General features: G+C 41.5%; 1 protein-coding gene across 3 annotated transcripts in view; it reads left to right on the top strand.

Moving 5' to 3' along the window:
• The window catches only part of EPB41L5 (erythrocyte membrane protein band 4.1 like 5), a 58,078-nt gene extending 42,642 nt beyond the window's left edge, over window positions 1-15,436 (top strand). The window contains exons 19-27 of one of the 3 annotated variants that reach the window (XR_015258896.1): window positions 4,957-5,085; window positions 5,561-5,622; window positions 6,283-6,393; window positions 6,967-7,060; window positions 7,878-7,955; window positions 8,783-8,824; window positions 9,224-9,354; window positions 10,186-11,673; window positions 13,930-15,436. Coding sequence is in view for 2 of the 3 variants with exons in the window: in XM_086750671.1 (XP_086606797.1) it covers window positions 4,957-5,085; window positions 5,561-5,622; window positions 6,283-6,393; window positions 6,967-7,060; window positions 7,878-7,955; window positions 8,783-8,824; window positions 9,224-9,354; window positions 10,186-10,243 (705 nt within the window). In the remaining variant the exon portion in view is untranslated. Of the gene's footprint in view, window positions 1-4,956; window positions 5,086-5,560; window positions 5,623-6,282; window positions 6,394-6,966; window positions 7,061-7,877; window positions 7,956-8,782; window positions 8,825-9,223; window positions 9,355-10,185 lie in introns of all 3 variants that reach the window. The other 2 variants (XM_086750671.1, XM_086750672.1) reach the window with 2 other exon arrangements.
• The last annotated feature ends 2,124 nt before the right edge of the window (window positions 15,437-17,560 follow it).

The following is a 17,560-nucleotide window of genomic DNA, read 5'->3' as shown; positions in this document are numbered from 1 at the left end:
CAATGGGGGGTAGTAAAGGAAATACAAATGTTTTGTTATATATAAACCTGTGTGTGACAGGGCAGTGAGATAAAGATGAGGGCAGAGGTGCACGTGCACGTATGGAGACTGAACCTGGTGAAATTTTCTAAAATCAGTGGGACTGAAAAGCATAAATGCTTGACAGGTTCCTCAGTCATCTGTATGTTGTTGTATAGTTCACCCTCTTTTTTGAGGGAGTGAGCTGCTTTCCTCATGTTTTTCGGTTGCCTGTGGTAACCCTCTCAGAAAGTTGTTTTGACGTTTTGTTTTGAGACAAGTTTGCTGGCGATCCATCCCTCCTGTTAAGTAACCAGTTTTTACCTGCTCTCTGAAGTAGGTGTTAGTGCTGTGTGTGTTTACATAGAGAGGAGGGATGTGGTTTGATTTAGTGCTCTCATAAATCCTTTTGAGCGAGTCAGGCTGCGTTTCCATAGGCAGCTGAGCCAAAATATGAGCTTCAGTGCCCTGAACAGGGCATGGGCTCTCTTCTCCGTTGCTCCTCTTTGCTTTTCCTTTCCCAGCTTCCCTCTGTCATTTCCAGAATGTTTTGGTGAGCCAATGTAGCCTATAAAATGACAAACTTTTTTTTTTTTTTTGACTTTTGATTAAAGGCTTATGGAAGTGGTCAAATAAATGCTAGAGCGTTGCTAGATGGGATGGAGGGGATAGGATCTCCCCTTACAACAGCAGTGAACTTTAACCCATGCAGGATATTCTTCTTTTTACAAACAATTTGGAATTTAAATTTCCCTCCAGATTTGTCTATAAATAAATCATACATTTAGAAAGAAAAGGGGGAAAAAAAAGGAGGAAAAAAAAAAGACAACTTATTCTGCTTCTCCTGTGTTAAAGCTTTAGGTGCCTGGTTGCATTTTGAACAAGCAGAGTGAAACACCTGGCACTGTTATCTCTGTACTCCCCACCCTTGCAGGGAGGCCCAAGGATTTGTATAATTTTCGGTGAAGCAGCTATTGTTTTTCTTGCTCCCTCAATAGTAAAATGAACCAGGTGCCAAAAGAGGTGTTTAGCAGTATGTGCTCGGGTTAAGCCTGTTCCTGAGCATTTGTTCCCCCGCTTCATGTGAAGGAGGCTGGTGTGCCTGCTGCTGCAGGCTGTTTGGCTGGTGTCCCCTTTAAGGGCTGTTCTCAGAGATGTCTTGTGCACCTCTCTGCTTGGTGAGTGCATTACAAAGATTACCGAGTCTCTAAGAAGATTAGTCAGTAGCCTGTAGGTCCTGCTGTACGGAAACACTGCCTCCACATAAACTAAAGCAAATGAACACAGTTTATTTCAGAATATTTTTGTTTGTAGAGCTGCATTTTGGTTCAGACAGAGAGGGAAAACATATTTAATTGATTAAAGGAGAGAACGGAGCAAAATTGTCTTAGTGGTTTTTAAATCATGGCTGATACATAGTAAGCAAGATAAGATTCCTCTAATGAGCTAATCTAACAAACAGCTGCCAATACAGTCACAGTTATCCAGCTGCTCTCATGTGAGGTGCTAAGTAACTTCGGATATTAGAGGTTACAGGGACTGGGGTGATAGTTACCCGATTAGAGAGCAAGAACATTTGCATGACTGAGAAATAGGTGATGTATGGATCAACAGTATGCCAGTATGGTTCTTTCTTTGGGTAAAAGAGATTTCAGCTTTCAATAAGGAAGTGCAGAATGTATTATGAAAATTTAAGTGTAGATCATCAGTGGTTTTCATCAAATATAAAAGATTGAATAAAGCTTTTCAGTCTGTGATGCAGTTTATCAAGAGGCCACTTGAGAGTGTTTGTTTAAAAAGGTAGACAAAGATTAGAGACTGTCTTTACTTTAAATTCTGTACACTTCAAATTGCAAAGACGTGCAGGTTACAGTAGCACGAAATGAGCACCCTCAGTTGTGATTAGAGATGAAGGTTAATGGTTTGGAAATGAGTCCTGAAAAGAGTGACCTAAGAATAACTATTAAATTAATTTCCTTTTTTTTGAAGGCTGCTTTAAAAAATATATAAATTTCCACTTATGGCGTTCATTACAAAATGTTCCTATTGGCTCTCCTCCTGCACCTAGTTCTGCTCTTAATCTACTCTTAAAAGAGGTGCTTATGCCATCTTTCTTCTAAAACCTTGCAGTGAGCTTAGATCCTGGAGCTTGCTGTTACTTCAGGTGAACGTGGTGTTACAGTGTTCTCTCTGAAACTGTGTGATTACAGATTTCAGCGTGTCTCAGCTCCCTAAGTTTTACCAGTGTGTAAGATACCTATGTAGAAATAGTTCGAGCGTATTAAAGGTTTGGTAAAATGCATCAGTGGAGAGCATTAGATTTTTGCTTCTGAAGGCAGAGCTGCATCCTGAACTTTGTAAGTGACACTGTCAAATGCCAATGAACTGCTCGCTTCAGCTTTGTTAATTAAAAATTATTTTCTGTCAGAGGTCAGAGTTGGCCAGCCAGCATCATCTTTACGTAATTCTATACTTGCAATCAATCAATCTTGATTGGTTTATATGATAAGGAAATGTTTATTTAGCTATCTGTGTTCTTTTAGAGAGAAAGGGAAATATTTCTAGAATAAGAACTGGGAAGGGGGGAATGAATGGCTTCATTCTTCACCACTGCTCCCTGCCAAAATCTGTTGGGATGGAAGAATGCAACTTTGTCCTTTCCCAGCTTTCACTGGTGCAGTGACCAGATCTGACAAAAGACAGCAAATAGCTCTTAAATACACCGACTCTCTGCTTTCATCAGCTTCTGAAGTGAAATGAACAATAAAAAGTTCACCCTGTTCGCCCATGTTCGAAGCGTGCTCCAGAGTCAGAGATGCAAAGACATGAGGAATTTCTTTTTCTGAATCCACTGTGATCTGTAGACACGTGGAAGTTACTCCAAAACATGCCTGTGTTAGATTCCATCTCCGCACAAAGTGACAGCGCAGTGACACCAGCAACACTGCTCAAAAGCACGAAGGATTGGGATCGCACGCCCTGCTGCTGCCTTTAATCTTTCCTTCCCTTTTTACACTGCAGCTTAGCTCCATGTTTTGATTGAAGAATAAAGTACAAATATAGTTTGTCTAGTACATGGAGACAATAAAAATTTGTAATGAGCTAGAATATTGACAAACCCCCGCACCTTTACTGTTTTATGTGAACAACTGAAATGTCTTGTAAATTGGACATCTTGAGGTGTTATCAGGTGCCAAATGCTTTCCCCTCCAGCTACTTGCTCTTTCCATTAAAAAAAAAAAACAGTAAAACATGAATGCTTTTTTTTTTTTTTTTTTTTTTTTTTCCCCCAAGCACAAAATAGAAAGACTTGAGAAAAATGTATCTTTAACATTGATGGAAATATTTCCTTGACGGTATAGAACCTAAACTTGATTACATTAAAATATTTCTTAATACTACTAAACTTTTCAAAAGTTGGGAATCTAATTGCTAATAGACTAGAGTTACCTGATTAAACTGGTTGTTCAGGTGGAGGAAGCTGAGACGAAGTTAAACCTCATAGTGGTGCTTGAAGCACCAGTGTACTGCTGTGCTCAGTTAAAATAATCAGATTTACTGTATCGCTGGTACTAGAATGGTGCATTAGAAATTCTGTGCAGGGGCCGTTACATACAGCACCCAGTTCAGTGAGGTCCAGTGTAAGGATTTAAGGATTATCACAGTTGTGTACTGCGTCTATACTAATAATAATAATAATAATTCAGTTTTAATTATTGCAGACTTTGGCAATTCTAGCAGCTTCTCTAAAATAAAAAAAAAAACTTGGATGTTTAATAATTAATTGTTTTATTAGTCTTAATGAATTATGTGAACATGCATCTCTTAATATCTGCTAGCAATAGTCATTAGAAGCATTGGTTGTTGGTCCTCACACCTTTTTATGTTGACAGTGACCATTGAATATTTTGCAAAGTTCTTTGCTGACTGGGGTCAGAATTTTAAAACAGATCCTGCTTTAGGTAGTCTCCTAAGTTTCTATTTGGATACCCTGAAAGGTGATTTAAAGGCAGACAAGAAGAGGAAGTGGTTTTCTCCTCTGAAGACTAAATACCTAGAAGTTCTCAGTAGCATTGTGACAGGTGTTCACCTTTTTCTGACTTCTCTCCTCTGCTTTCTGTCCACACAATGGGCTTCATTCCTTCTGAACACGCTGGAGTTTATGCAAGCAGGAGTGCAGCAGGACTGTGCCTGCTCCGGGGCGGGAATGCAGCGCTTGCCTGAGCCAGCCACAGTGGCATATGGCGAGGAAAGCAGGACTCTGTCTCCCCCTGCTGAGTCGTACCCCGAGAGGAAAGGTCACAAGGTTTAGTTTCTGCTCAGTTAATTAACTTCTGTCACTAATCAAATAGCAATTAGTAGATGGAGTGCTTAATTAACATTTTATAATTAAGAAATGCAATTCACATAATGAAATATACTGTAGTGAAAAGGTATCTCATTTTGAATTGTCTTCGTTATGTATCTGGCTGCCAGTGTGATATAATCAGTGATGGGCGAGGTAGCTAATAGCACATTAAACTGTAGTTCTACTTTATAAGTGGATTTTAAGGTAAAAATCTTCCCAACTTGCATTTGAGAGCAAATTATCAATTTATAGTTAGGCTATAGTGATATGGCATAATATGATGGCTGCTGTATTGATCTCCTGTCAGGAAACTAGGCTGCAAATTTAGGGTCCACAGTTCTTGCACACTGTTTTTTTAGCTCAGCACTTGCATCTCTGCTTTTAAGCATTGTGCTTTTCTTACTTTAGGTTTTGCTGTGACTTTGCAACTGAGTTCCAAAATAAAGGAAAAAAAATACTTAGTCATTTCAGTATAAATGTGCTGATTTTCCTCTCACTCAGAGCCTTGTTGTTATTTAGAGATGTTAATAAAATTCAGCCCAGACTTTTTCATGTGGGAACTGCTTCTAATTAAGATTTTTCCTGTCTAGGATGAAGTGGTAAAGTTGACAGATAAATGTCTTAACAATGCAATTGAGAGCCCAATCGCAGCAGTAACGTGGCTTCCAGCAGATATCAAAAGCAATATCCTGAAGGCCCAGGCAGAAGCAGGGCACAAGGTAAATACTCGACTGATAAGGACTATGATGTTCTCACATGTTTTATTTCTCTTCAGTTGCCTGGTGTTGGAGAAGGTGCCTTGGAGGAATCTCTGTCCTTGATGATACTCAACATGTAACTGGACAAGGCCCTGAACAAGCCTTAGGTTGAGTGGTTATTTGGCCTGGTAACCTCCAAAGCTTGCCATCTAACCAATGAGTTATTCTGTGATTCTGTGACTTAAGAGCATGCTTCTGGCATTCTAGTAAATTCTGGAGCAAATTGTGGTATTTTATTTGGCTACCTTGGTGAATTAGTTTTATTTCTACACTGAAGTTTTCACATAGAATTAGTATTTCAAGTCCTTGAGCAGTAGATGAACAGCACACTTCTGTGGTGGGAGGGAGGCACTTGGCTCTTCTGTGAGTCTCAAAACTGACACAGATGGAAAGAGTATCAGAAATCTGTATCTTTGTTCATTTTTTTTCCTCTCAGGTCGTAAGAGAAGACAGCCTGACAGGTGTCAAGAATTCCAATATTCAGGATGCTCTTTCCAGGTACTGAACAGATTTTGAAGAAACGTGTGATCTGGTTACCCAAGTACAGCACTGAGAACCTGCAGTTCCATGTGGTCTTTCAGTGGCTCAGTGATCATTGCATTTTACCTTACATAGTGTAGCTTAACCTGGTGAGTGTGAAGTGTTTTTAAAACAAAAATCAGCAAGCACTATAGTTGCTAAGTTTTATTATATACAAGGTAATCTAGATACTCATGATTCTCCTTTACTTTAATTCGATAAACGTTGTTCCCACAGCGGCTTCATCAATCACTGTAGTCATTTCTGACCCGTGAACAACTTCAGCGTGGGGAGAGGGCATGGGTCTGTTTGCAGTAGCTAGCTGTTTCCTAGTGGAGAAAAAAAATTTCGTACAAAAACCTGACACTGACAGTTGATTTTCTGAGAATTACTGAATCTCAAGTTATTGCTAGTTCCAGTGAGATTTCAAGCACTGAAAAAAATTAAAGGGTTACAACATGTAATTTCTTAACCATTTGTGAAGATGAGCATGTGTCAGATTTCCAAGAGCACAGGGGGATGTTGAATAAAATATACATCTAGCGATCTCAAAAATATGCTGTAACAAGTGATTCACGAAGAGCTTTCTGTGGAAGGTTATACCTGGTTTTTGTTTTGTTTGTTGTTGTTTTGTGCCAGGAACATTCTCCCATCAGGCAAAGCACAGAGTAGTCCCCCAGCAACCAGTCCAGTATTTCAAGACCCAAGAGAGCTGCTGAAAGCAATCCCTGCCTCAAACACCTTTGTTCCGTAAGTGATTCAGGAGAAATGTGTTTCTGGGCTAAGAGAATCATGGAGATTATCATGAACAAGTCTGATAAGATGAGGAACAGTTGCTGGGCAGTTAGGCTATATCTAACTAAGCAGGTTTACCAATGCGTCTTTATTTAGTGTTGCGACAGTTAATCAGTGTAGGCCAGGCCTGGGGCGAGTATCCTAGCAAACAGTAAGCAAATCTCTCATCTTCTGAAACCACTGAAATACCTAACAGCCTGCTGCCCCTGGCTCTAAAGAGGAGGAGAAGGGGATGGCGGGGAAGGCTTCAGGTGAATTAGAAAAAAGGGCTGAAGAAGCTCCTTTGAGATAGAAGACACTGATACTGTTGGGTCTTCACACAGCTGTAGCTGAAACTATGAAAGAGATCAGTAATCTGCAGAGGGAGCTGGAAGGCATTTACCTCATCATACTGAGAAACATCAGTTTCTTGTCTGCCTCACATGGAACTGGTGTTGAGTTTTTGGGTTGAGCTATCAGGGAAGCAGCACTGTGTTTCCTACTATCCTATCCAGGCAGTGTGCTGATGAGAATGTGTTCTCCTTTCAGTAACGCGTTAAATGAGGACAACGCTGCCTCTAACCATGAGGACCTGCTGATTCCAGCTAGTCTGGCTGCAACTGAGGAGGCTGCTGTTTCAAAGGTATCGCTACTGATGCCTCCAGGCAAGCACAGCAGACCTTGCTGCATGCCTGCCGAAGAGCGCTTTTTGCAGCACTGTGCAGATCTCTCCAAAGGCCGTTCCTGAATGTCCTTTCAGATTCTTTGCCTGGCACTTGTTTTCCTAGACTGGTTGATAGTTTTTCTCAAACTGTTGGGGAGCCCCTTATATCCCAATGATTTGATGCTCCAGGGAAGAGACTGAAGGGATGAAATTATGACATAGGAAATTCCTATCACAGTAACCACAGAGGGAAAAGTTTAAATTGAAATGTTTAATTGTTGTATTCTGGTTACCTTTAAGATAAGGTAATTTTTAACTAGACTCCATGAAATGCACATAGCAATTGAAACATTCAGAAGTCAACTTTCCTTTGTCTCTCTCTAAAAGTAAAGTCCAACTCTGCAGGTTATTCGGGATCACTAAAGCAACATGCCCTTTAGCCTCTGTCTCTCCAAACCAGTATTGCGTAGTTGATCCCACTGAGTAATTATCAGTTCCATCTTCTGAGTTCAAATACTCAGCTCACAGACATTGCTGATCTTCTGGTTGAATGGCACAGTACCGCATCTTCGCATAGGAGAATGGGACAGTTTCACAGCTCCCATAGCAGTTTCCAGTATGTTGCTGAGAAAAAGTGAAATGAAAAGGCTGTTAAAAAAGATCATATGGAAAGATTTGAGAAAACAGACCTGATAAACAGTGGTGTTCATTAAGGACACTGGTCTGTAACTTGGGAAGCTACTAGACCTATGTGGTTACTACTGGGAATTCAATTCAAAACTGATTTATTCCATAGAGCCCTCCAGATGACCAGGACGTTTCCTTAGCATCATTGACAGAGAATCTAATTGACTTTACAGAAGCCACACCTCGGGTAAATGTATTTTAAAACCAAACTTCTTGCTTCACATGTACAATGGTTTTTACTCATGAACTCTCCTCTGGCTTTAGTATCTGTCCACAGGCTTGGATGTGCTGCAGCAGAGTGAAGTGATGATTGACCTGGATCACTGCGTATATGACCCCCTACTTGCAGGGTGGCTGGCGTAGGGTTTTAGACCCTACAGCTTTGCAGTGGAAGTGAAGGAACCTGAAGAGTTAACTTGTAGCTGTGCCACAAGAGCCTGTAATCTTATTTTGTTACACCTGCAAGTGACAGCCTGCTTCTCAGGCTCTTTGGTATATATAATACTTCAGAAATTATATGTAAATGTGTATATACACACACTGATGTATATATGTGTGTGTGTATATATAAAATAAGTACTTGAAAAATAAACTTTTAATACAGATCAACACTTCTATATAGATTAAAAAAAAATTCTCTTATAACCTGTGCTAGTGAAAAAAGAGTGTGCACCAAAAAAAGGGGGAAGAAGTAGGACCCTTAAGCTGTTCACAGAAGTGCACTCTCATTTAACTTGATCCACAAAGCAGAAAAAAAAAAAATGCCTTCTGGAAGGGAGTGCTACACTGAAACTGCTACGTGCGTTTCTGTGAGTGAGCAGGTGTCAGCTGTACGCTGTGTGGGTACCGTTTACCTTTTGGTACGATGTCACACCATCTGTAGCTGATCACTAGCATGGTTCACAGACTGGAGAGGGACAAATATCTGAGATGGTTTTGGGAGGCAATGTTGTTTTGAGAATGTTCTCAGCTACTTCCAATCTTTTCTAATGAGCATTTGTTTGCTTTTCGTAGGTGTCTTCCCAGCCCACGATAACACCAAGGTGGATAGTGCCAGTGAGTTATTTAACTGTTCCTTAAAAACAGTAACAAGAAAAAAAAAAAAAAAAAGAAAAAGAAAAAAAGAAAGCTTTTGTTATGATTAAGAAACAGGAGCTCATGTAAAATAGTAAAATGTAATTTGAAAGCCCTTACCAGACCAAGAGTAAAGCAAACTAATTCATCTGAAATAAAACAAACAGCATACGTATCCTGTTAATATTTAAACTTCATTGTTGCTGCGTTACATTGTGGGTAAATGGCATAAAGTTTCTCTTAAGAAGTTGCATTTAGTGAAACTCACCCTGGATCTTGATGAATCTTAGTTTTTGCTGTTTTAAACCATATTGAAAAATTAGCTTGTCTTGTTCTCGCAGGTTTTTATTTCAGTTTCTTGTTTCATTTTCCCCAATTCAGACTGGACTGATTTCCAATGGGCCTTTGGGAAATGATGTTGCCTTAGCTATGAAAGTGAAAAGCAACACGGAGACTCTGTTGTCGTCAGCTGGATTGCCACCATCCCAGCAGACATCTGAAGTCCTTGCAAGGTAAGGACTCCTCAGCACTCGCTTCAGAAATGTATATAGAGTGGAAAGGAAGTACGTGCTGGTACTGCTTCCGCTTAGATAGTTACAGTGGTCATTTAGACACCGTCTTCTTTTGCTGTGCTTGTAAATTATAGTTCTGTCTCACTTCATAGCATTTGAAATTTTACAAATAAATAGAACAGCTGATGTGTGTGTGTTTTTATGTAACATTGTTTGAAGGGGAAGAAAATGGATTTTTTAATTCAAGTAAAGAAACAAAGAATACAAATTAGCTGGAGTTGGAGGTAAACCTGTTGTCTTTGTAAGTGCTATAAAATAAATTAATTCTTTTTAATTATCATTTCACTTCAGTTTCTTTCCTTATCTGCTAACACATTTTAGTACTGGACTAAAATGATGGTACAGATTAATTTTCTGAGAAATATCTTTACAATATTTCAATGTGTAAAAAGATTGTGGGGGTGGGAATGTTACTTCCAAGCTGTAAGGAAGTCAAAGAACAAAATCTGTAGAAACTTTTCCCCTTTCTATTCCATTCTGCTGTGCTGGTGAGGCAGAATGATGGCAGTGATGATCAGCTCTTTCAGGGAGCCTCTTATGGTGCGGATGGCAATGATGCTACCGCTGCGCTGTGTGAAACTGATGCAGTTAGCTCTTCTGCCAGCTGTTCGTTGCTCTCAATACGTTATGAGGGGAACAGCTATTAACACTATTTGGAACAATACTCATCTTTTTCTTTTTTAATCCATCATGGCAGATCTTTTTGGAGGAGTGTATTTACAAAGCCTCTTTTTTTTTTTTTTTTTTTTTTCTTTCTTGTCCCCTTTTTAGCCCAGTCACTGAGGATGCTACAACAAGAACGAAATGTTTACTCACCACTGAACTCTAGAAGGAGTTTCTGCACTTCTCACCTTGTAAAAACTCAAAATCTTCTAACATATCTCAAGGGATCCTTCCGAAAGACTTGCTTGGGATCAAACTGTTGCTGAATGGGAGTCAAACAGCCGCCTGGTTTGCTGGGATCCAGGGAGAGACTTCTACACTTATTGCAGTCTAACTGGAATTACAGTCTGAACCAGGATATACAACCACATGCACGTTTGATCTTCTCCCTCAGGAGAAGTGAAATACCCCACTGGAGCTCATTCTGAACATGAGAAACAGAATCTAGTTGTGTTCCACTCACACTAGGTTTAGTCTTAACCCTGTGCTGCCTCTCAAGTGTTAACAGCAAGTGTTCACTGTGATGTTAGCGATGTAGCATTAGAGCACCGTAACCGTGACCTCTGTAGAGTAATATTGGAAAGATTAGGCGAACTTCTAGGGCCACCTTGTGGCCAGTCTGTGCACAGTGGCTCACACTGGTGATGACTGGTTTATACAGTCAAGGACACTTTCTCTTCTGTGTGGTTATTCCCTCTGTTTTTCCTTTGTTTTACCAACGCATACTCTCCTTTTTGGCCTTAAACCCCTTAACAATCCTTGCACCTCTTCTTACAGTACCTGGAAAGAATGAAAATCTAGTCCATCAGTGACCAGCTACGTTGACTGGATTTGAGCTGCTCAGTGCAACCAGGAAAAGGAAAATTAACCTGCCAAACAGTTTATGTCATTAGGAGACTACAGCAGAAGTCCCATATTCTGGGACTGATTATTTCATTTCCTATATGACTCAAATACAAGTGTTTTAGGCTAGAGATATGTATGTTTTAAATGCTGAAGCAGTGAAGGTGTGAGTACAGCTTACTTCAGGACCTGCTTATTGGTTAGTTTTGTTGTCATCTAGGACTAGGAAGGGAAATAATTTTCTTGTTTCTATTCATACTGTTTCTGGGTGTTGTTTCCAGATGCTGTGCTTTGGGCATACTTACCAGATATGTTAGCAGCATGAGGGTACAACTAGATCAGTTCTTAACACCACCTTGAGTCCCGTTCCGAGTGTCAGCCAATAATTAATAGAAAGAATAAGGTGAAAACAGGAAAAAAAAAAAAAAAAAGATGAAAAGTTCCTGTAAGCAGTTCGCTCCTTTGTAGAAGGAAGGTAGGAGCACTTTGCAAGAGCATGCTCCACAGAGCTGGTGGAAGCCTTTTGGTGCTCAGGTGCAGTACAAGATAAGTAAGAGATGATTTGAGTCCTGGGCAGCAGGATCCTCATGTGGCCATGCCGTGGTGAGCATATGGACCCTGGGGATACAGCCTGTGGAAGAGGTCAATGCAGAGTCAGAGGGAGGAGAAGCACAGAATCCCCGTGATGAACTCCACATCTGCTAACGGGGAAGCACAGATGACATAACTGGGATCTTTCTTTCTTAGGAAGAGGTTTGTACATATGACTGGGGTTGGAGAATGTTTTCTGCATAGTGCTGCTGTTTATAAATATTTATATACCCGTGGTTCTCTGAAACAATTTTAAATGTGAAAGTTGGTTCTGAAACCTGTATGCACAACTTCATTTCTGCTCACTGGCTGCGTGCACATCTCTCAGTGCAGACAGAGGTTTGGACCAAACTGCTGTGGGTTGTGCAAGTAAGCTGGTGCCCGACTAGGCCTCTTCTTTCAGACTAGAGTGTGACTTTCAGACTTGGGCATTCTTACTGCTGCTCTTGTGCTCTTGTTTGCGAGGTGCTGAATGAGAGCGTTAAGGAAGAAGCCACATAGCATTTACATGGCCCACTGCCACTCCTCAAAACCCCTGAGGCCTTAATAGAAAACATAGAAACTATGGGGAAGCTCATAGGACTGACGAACCAGAGTGACACTCTGCAGACAATGATTTGCAGAGTGTCAGAACCAGCAGTCAAAATTGATGGCAGGTGCTTCAGATCCCCGCTCCAGCCAACACCTAAAGCCCAGTGCAGGTAGGTTCCCCTCTCCCAATGCTGCCAGCAAGAGAGGAGCTGCTGTTTGGACCAGGTGGAGCATTTCTGCTTGACAGCCATTCAGCTCTGTTGCCCTTAATTTCCAGTTGAGTGTTGGGTTTTTTAATATATTTTTAAGTCTGAGCCTTATTGCATATTAAAATGCAGATGGTTCCCAATTCAAATATCAAATGTCTTCATCTGGATTAATAGTTCAGTTGCCAGCAAAGTTCCTGCAGGAAAAGGGAAGCAATGGCTGCAACAGTCTGCTTCCCGCATAAAGCCAGGACTGTGTGGGGAAACTTGGCACTTCCTATGGATCTGTTTGCTCAGCAGCTGAGCTGGCATTCGCCAGCTACATGTGTTGGTTTTGTAAATAGACAGAATGCAGGAGCATTTTCTTTAAGGCATGTTTGATATTTGACTCTTCTCACTGGGTTCAGGAGCTCTGTGAGTGAACTGTTTGCTTGAATCCCTCCCAAAAGCAGAATCGCGGAAGTTGACGGTTTCACAGCGTTGCCTGTTGAATACCATCCTTAGATTCCATCGAGCAGTCGTACACGGCAAATAATGAGTAAATAACGTGTGGGGTGAGTGTGTCCCCCTGAAATCTAAATGGTTCCAAGTAGCCAACTGTTATTTCAGCATGGTTGGGGTGCTGGCGATCGGAGGGGAATGTTGCATTTACACACGGGTGCACACACAAGAGAATTTCAGAAAAGCAAGGTTTTCCTCAATTTTCAGAGGACTAATGCTATATTTAAAAAATTTTAAATTTGCAACTGTTGAATTGGAGACTTGCTATTAGATTTGGGGCTGCAAACCCAACTCTTCCCAGTGATATCTGGTACTTGGAGCAAATATTCACTCCATTTAACTTACTGTAGCTTATTTAGCTATTCCAAGTCATTGTTTATACAGGGAGCCTGGCGAGACTAAGGCGCCGCAGTTATGTGACACGGGTGGGCAGCCGAACATCCTGTAGTTTGGCATCACTGTTTTGCTTTGAAGCTATAGGTATCCTGTTGTGTGATGACAGAGTGACGGGTAACGTCGCAGTACGCATCACCTCCATTTTATCAAGCAGAAATAGGTATAATAGTTCCTACAGTTGGTGTTATAAAGTATTAATTAATGCCTGTGTGACACTGAGAAAAAGGGATGTGTTTAACCATTGCTATAGTATTAATTGATTGGCTATAGGGGCAAATCATCCTCTAAAAGCTTCTTTTTTTTTGTATTTATTTAAAGAGATTTATAAATAGGATTTTTGTGTGAATCGTGTTGGGATGTTGGCAGATTTGCCAACCACTTGAAAGCTCCAAAGGTTGACAGGAATGAATAAATGCATGTTCTGTCGTAGGCATTTGGACAAAGCCAGCTCCCTGGTTTAAAAAAAAAAAAGTTTGGTTTTTTTTTTTTTCCCTAACAAGGTTATCCCCTATTGACTTACTAATGCCTGTTCCAGCCTGTCCTCATTAACTGGCCTTGTGCCCTTTTGCTGTGTGCACACGCAACGCTGATCAGAGATGGCGGCTTTTAAACTGTAATTAAAAAATGGTAACTTAAACTAAAACCATAAGTGGTTGGATCTAAAAGTAAAAGTGATTTTACTCTAGTCACACTCCATAAGTGATTGGAGTAAAAGATTTTATAGAAATCTTAACATTTATAATAACCAAAAACCCAGCCTGTATCTTCACCTGATTAATCTTAGGGAGATGCTGGAGCTTAGAGCTGCGTTTCCGTCTCCCCCACTGAGTCCAGCAGGAAGGGACCAGAGAGCAGCATGGGCTGCGTACACAGCAACGGTCTTACAAGCTTTTGAAGTGGCTATTAAAATGTGGGAGTTCAGGCCCTCTTACACTTGAATTAAGGGAATCTGTTCTTTATTTCAGTAATAATGGGATTTAGTATTAGGTAAGTCATATGAAAATAACTGCTTACCTGGTAATTGGTCATGGTTAATGAAATTTGCTTGAATGTATTTGATTTTAAACTTAAATTCCCCATATACTTTGTCAAAGACTGGTGTAAAAGCTGTTTTGGAAAATTTGTTTTGGATAATTTTTGGACGCAATTTTAGCAAGAAAATTCGCTGCACCAGAAGAGGAGCTCAGGTGAACAGTCCAGTTATGTTTGGGTCTCTTTCCACTAACTATTTTCAGCCGTTGCCTGTTACCCCTTGGTCTGCACCTCGCTCATTCTCATTCTTGAAGCAAAGGTGTATTGTTAAGATCAGCATGTCCTTCACAGCGAGCACTGGATGTATTTTTCACATTGTGAACATACTCTGGTACAACCCAAATCTTCTACAGATGAAGCTCTATTTCATGGCCAGCTAGCATTTAAAGCTCTATCTGGGCACACAGTGTTTGTTAGTCTAGAAAGTTGTAGTGAAATTATATAGCTGTTAGACTTGGTAATGTCACAGCTTTCAAATGCAGCTGGACAATCATAACTTTTATACCAAAAAGTAAAAATAATCCACGCTAATGGCCTTTCAGTGATGTAGGTGTCATCCATGTGTGTTTGGTGTGAGCGTCAGCACCGCAGACGGAAGCGCAGGGCCCTCCCACCCATGCTCAGATGGAGGCAGAGTCGGTGTGGTTCCGTTAAGTGCTGCGCTGTCTCGTCACGGGGTTGAGGAGGAGATGCCCAAGCAGTTGGCACAGCCTGCTGAAACCAGGGTCCGTCACGCAGCGTTGTGCGTGGTTGTGTGCACCTGCTGGAAATGAGGAATGGGTGCTGCCGCTGCAGCGATGTCGGACCCCGCGCAGCAGGGAGCCACAAGGTGCTCCTACAAAATGCACCTCCTTGTTGCTGTTTGGCTTGAGCACTCTGCTTCATAAACACACACACACACCCTCTACCTATAACTGGACAAACTTATTTTTAAAGTATGTAAGAGTATTTTTGTAGCTAGATTAGCTAGATTTTTTTGTAAAAGCCACACTAACTACTGTATTTTTACCTTTTATATGTGAAGCTTGGCGATAGCTCTCAATGTATAATTTATTTGTTGGGGTTTTTTTATAAAACAAAGTGGCACCCTCTTGCTTCTGTTTACAGCAGTAGTGATGTATGAACTGTTGTAGGCACTGCACTGAGATCTGTACTGAAACTGTACCTGGGAACAAGAAACTGTGATGTGTAGTCCACTCAGCTCATCTGGACATGTTTATACTGTCGTTTTCTCTTAAATATACCACATCAGTGCAAAAGTCTCGCAGAGTCGTCTTTAAGTACTGCTGTGTTAGGTTGCTATGGCAGTAAAAGACGGGTGGGTGGGCCGGGATGCGGGACCTGAGCCGAGCGGTCGGGGCCGATGAACTGCTGCACCTCTGAAATCAAGGCCGAAGGTGAGTGGCAGACGCGCTTCCTGCGTGAGCGCTCACCAATCTGCAGCTGGAGGGGGTCTCTGTGGCTGGACGTTAACTGCGGGACCGTATTTTTCTGTCTGTGTGCCAAGATCTCTTGGCAGCTTCTAATTTAAGAGAAGGGTACCTGGGGTGCAGAGAGATTTGTGAACTTACTTGGGATGTCAAGGCTGCAGGCTGTGTTACAAATTTAATGTGTCGTCAATTAAAACCTATGTTAAGATGGCATCTAAACTTGCAGACGGATGCTAAGGAATTAAATGCCTTCCTTCCAGAAGAGCTGAGATTGTCCAGGAGGACTGTCAGGTGTTCAAGTGGATTTTGAAAATCGAAGTCCCTGGGTGCGTGCCCAGTAAAGGAAGCTTTGAGCTTCTGAGTGTAGTTCCACAACGTGCAGTCAGAAGTGCCTGCCAGTGAAGGGAGCTATCTTGCTTTAGTTTCCAATAAGGGATTGGTTTGTGTTTTGAAGTACAGATTGTTTGAAGGAAACTCTTTATTTTCAAACCCTGACTTTGGTGAAATGCTTAAGAAGGCAGCAAAGGGCAACCAAACCATTTGATCATCTTCATTTCTCAACAATTAATAAACTTGGGAAGGTATCAAAAGGAGGAGAAATAATTCCACCCTAGTGACTAAGCTCACAGGAAGCAATTTCCCTTGGGGCATAATTTGTTGTGTAGGTCAAACTACAATCCCAGTGCCGGGTCACAGAGTTGTTCTTCGAGTGCATTTATAATTCAAAACTATGAAACATGTTTAGATGAGAATTTTTTAATTATTATTTTAAAAACCCTCTTTAAATGTCTATATTTTAAAAGAAAATCCCTCTGTCGTTCATGCATTTTAATGTTCAGAAACCAAGTGGTAATTAAAGACAATTAGTTTATTGAGATAGTTAAGGCTGATGGGTTTGTTCTCTTGTATACGTGATTTATGATGCAGCAGTGTCTCTCGTGTCTCAGACGAGATCACCAAAGGTTGCTGCATCCTTTTGCTTTTATTCTATGGATTTAATTAGACTGGGGGCATATCAAATATATGCAAACTTCCTTTTTTTTTCCAGAGAAATTTCAAAACAGCTAGCTTCAGCGGCAGCCCCTTCAGTCCGTGCCCAGCCAAAAATGGTGTGTTGTGTTTTGTTTCTAAGTAGTTGCCATTAGCTGGAGTAATTCCATTCATTATTTCATGCAGGCCACCACAGAGCTTTCAGATGGCGGCAGCTTTTAGTCCCTCACTTGGGCCCGGGATGAATTCTCATTTACTGTGACGGAGAAATATCATAAGCACCTCCACAAAGGCTCTTCTCTTCCTCTGTGAAAAGGTGACTGGGGTGGATAAAAACGTCCCAGGAAAACAGGAGTGAAACCACCTGAAGTGAGAACCCTGTTAAGTGTAGCTGATAGCACTGGTTGAGTTTTGCAAGGGCAGATGACCCAGGAAATGTGATCCAGTGGTTTGGGCAAGGATTGTGTGCCTAGGTCCTGGATACTGTTTTCTGGGAGAGAACCTGAAATATGAGTTGTGTGCCCAGAAGGGACTGAAGTGCCAGCTGCTCCAGCCACTGAGCAGCTGTGGGATGCAGTCATTTTGCATCTTGAACCCCATCCCATCCAGCTTGAGTTTGTTCTTTAAAGACCCAGGAATGGGCCAGCAAGAGGCGAAATGGCCTCCAGCAGATCCAGTGGCTCTGTTGTAGCACAGAGTCCCACTTTTGGGACTGGACCTCTCTTCTCTTCCATAGCATCACTAGGGCTTAAGTGCAGCTCAGCCTCCCGTGAGTGAGCCTGAGCTCACCTCTCTCCAGCCACAGCCCCTCCCTGAGCTCCTGTGCACCTCGTGTCCTGTGCAGGGGCTGGGGAACAGCGGGGCCCCTACGGCATCGGGACGGTTTGAGAGGCTTAGCGTCTCTTAGGTGAAGAAGCCGGCGCCGTGCCAAAGGCGCTGGTGCAGCCACCTGACTTGGCACAC

Source organism: Chlamydotis macqueenii, chromosome 6 (assembly GCF_036417535.1).
Source record: "Chlamydotis macqueenii isolate bChlMac1 chromosome 6, bChlMac1.mat, whole genome shotgun sequence".
Lineage (NCBI taxonomy): Eukaryota > Metazoa > Chordata > Aves > Otidiformes > Otididae > Chlamydotis > Chlamydotis macqueenii.
The sequence above is the reverse complement of the archived record's forward strand: the minus strand, read 5'-3'. Positions and strand labels throughout refer to the sequence as shown.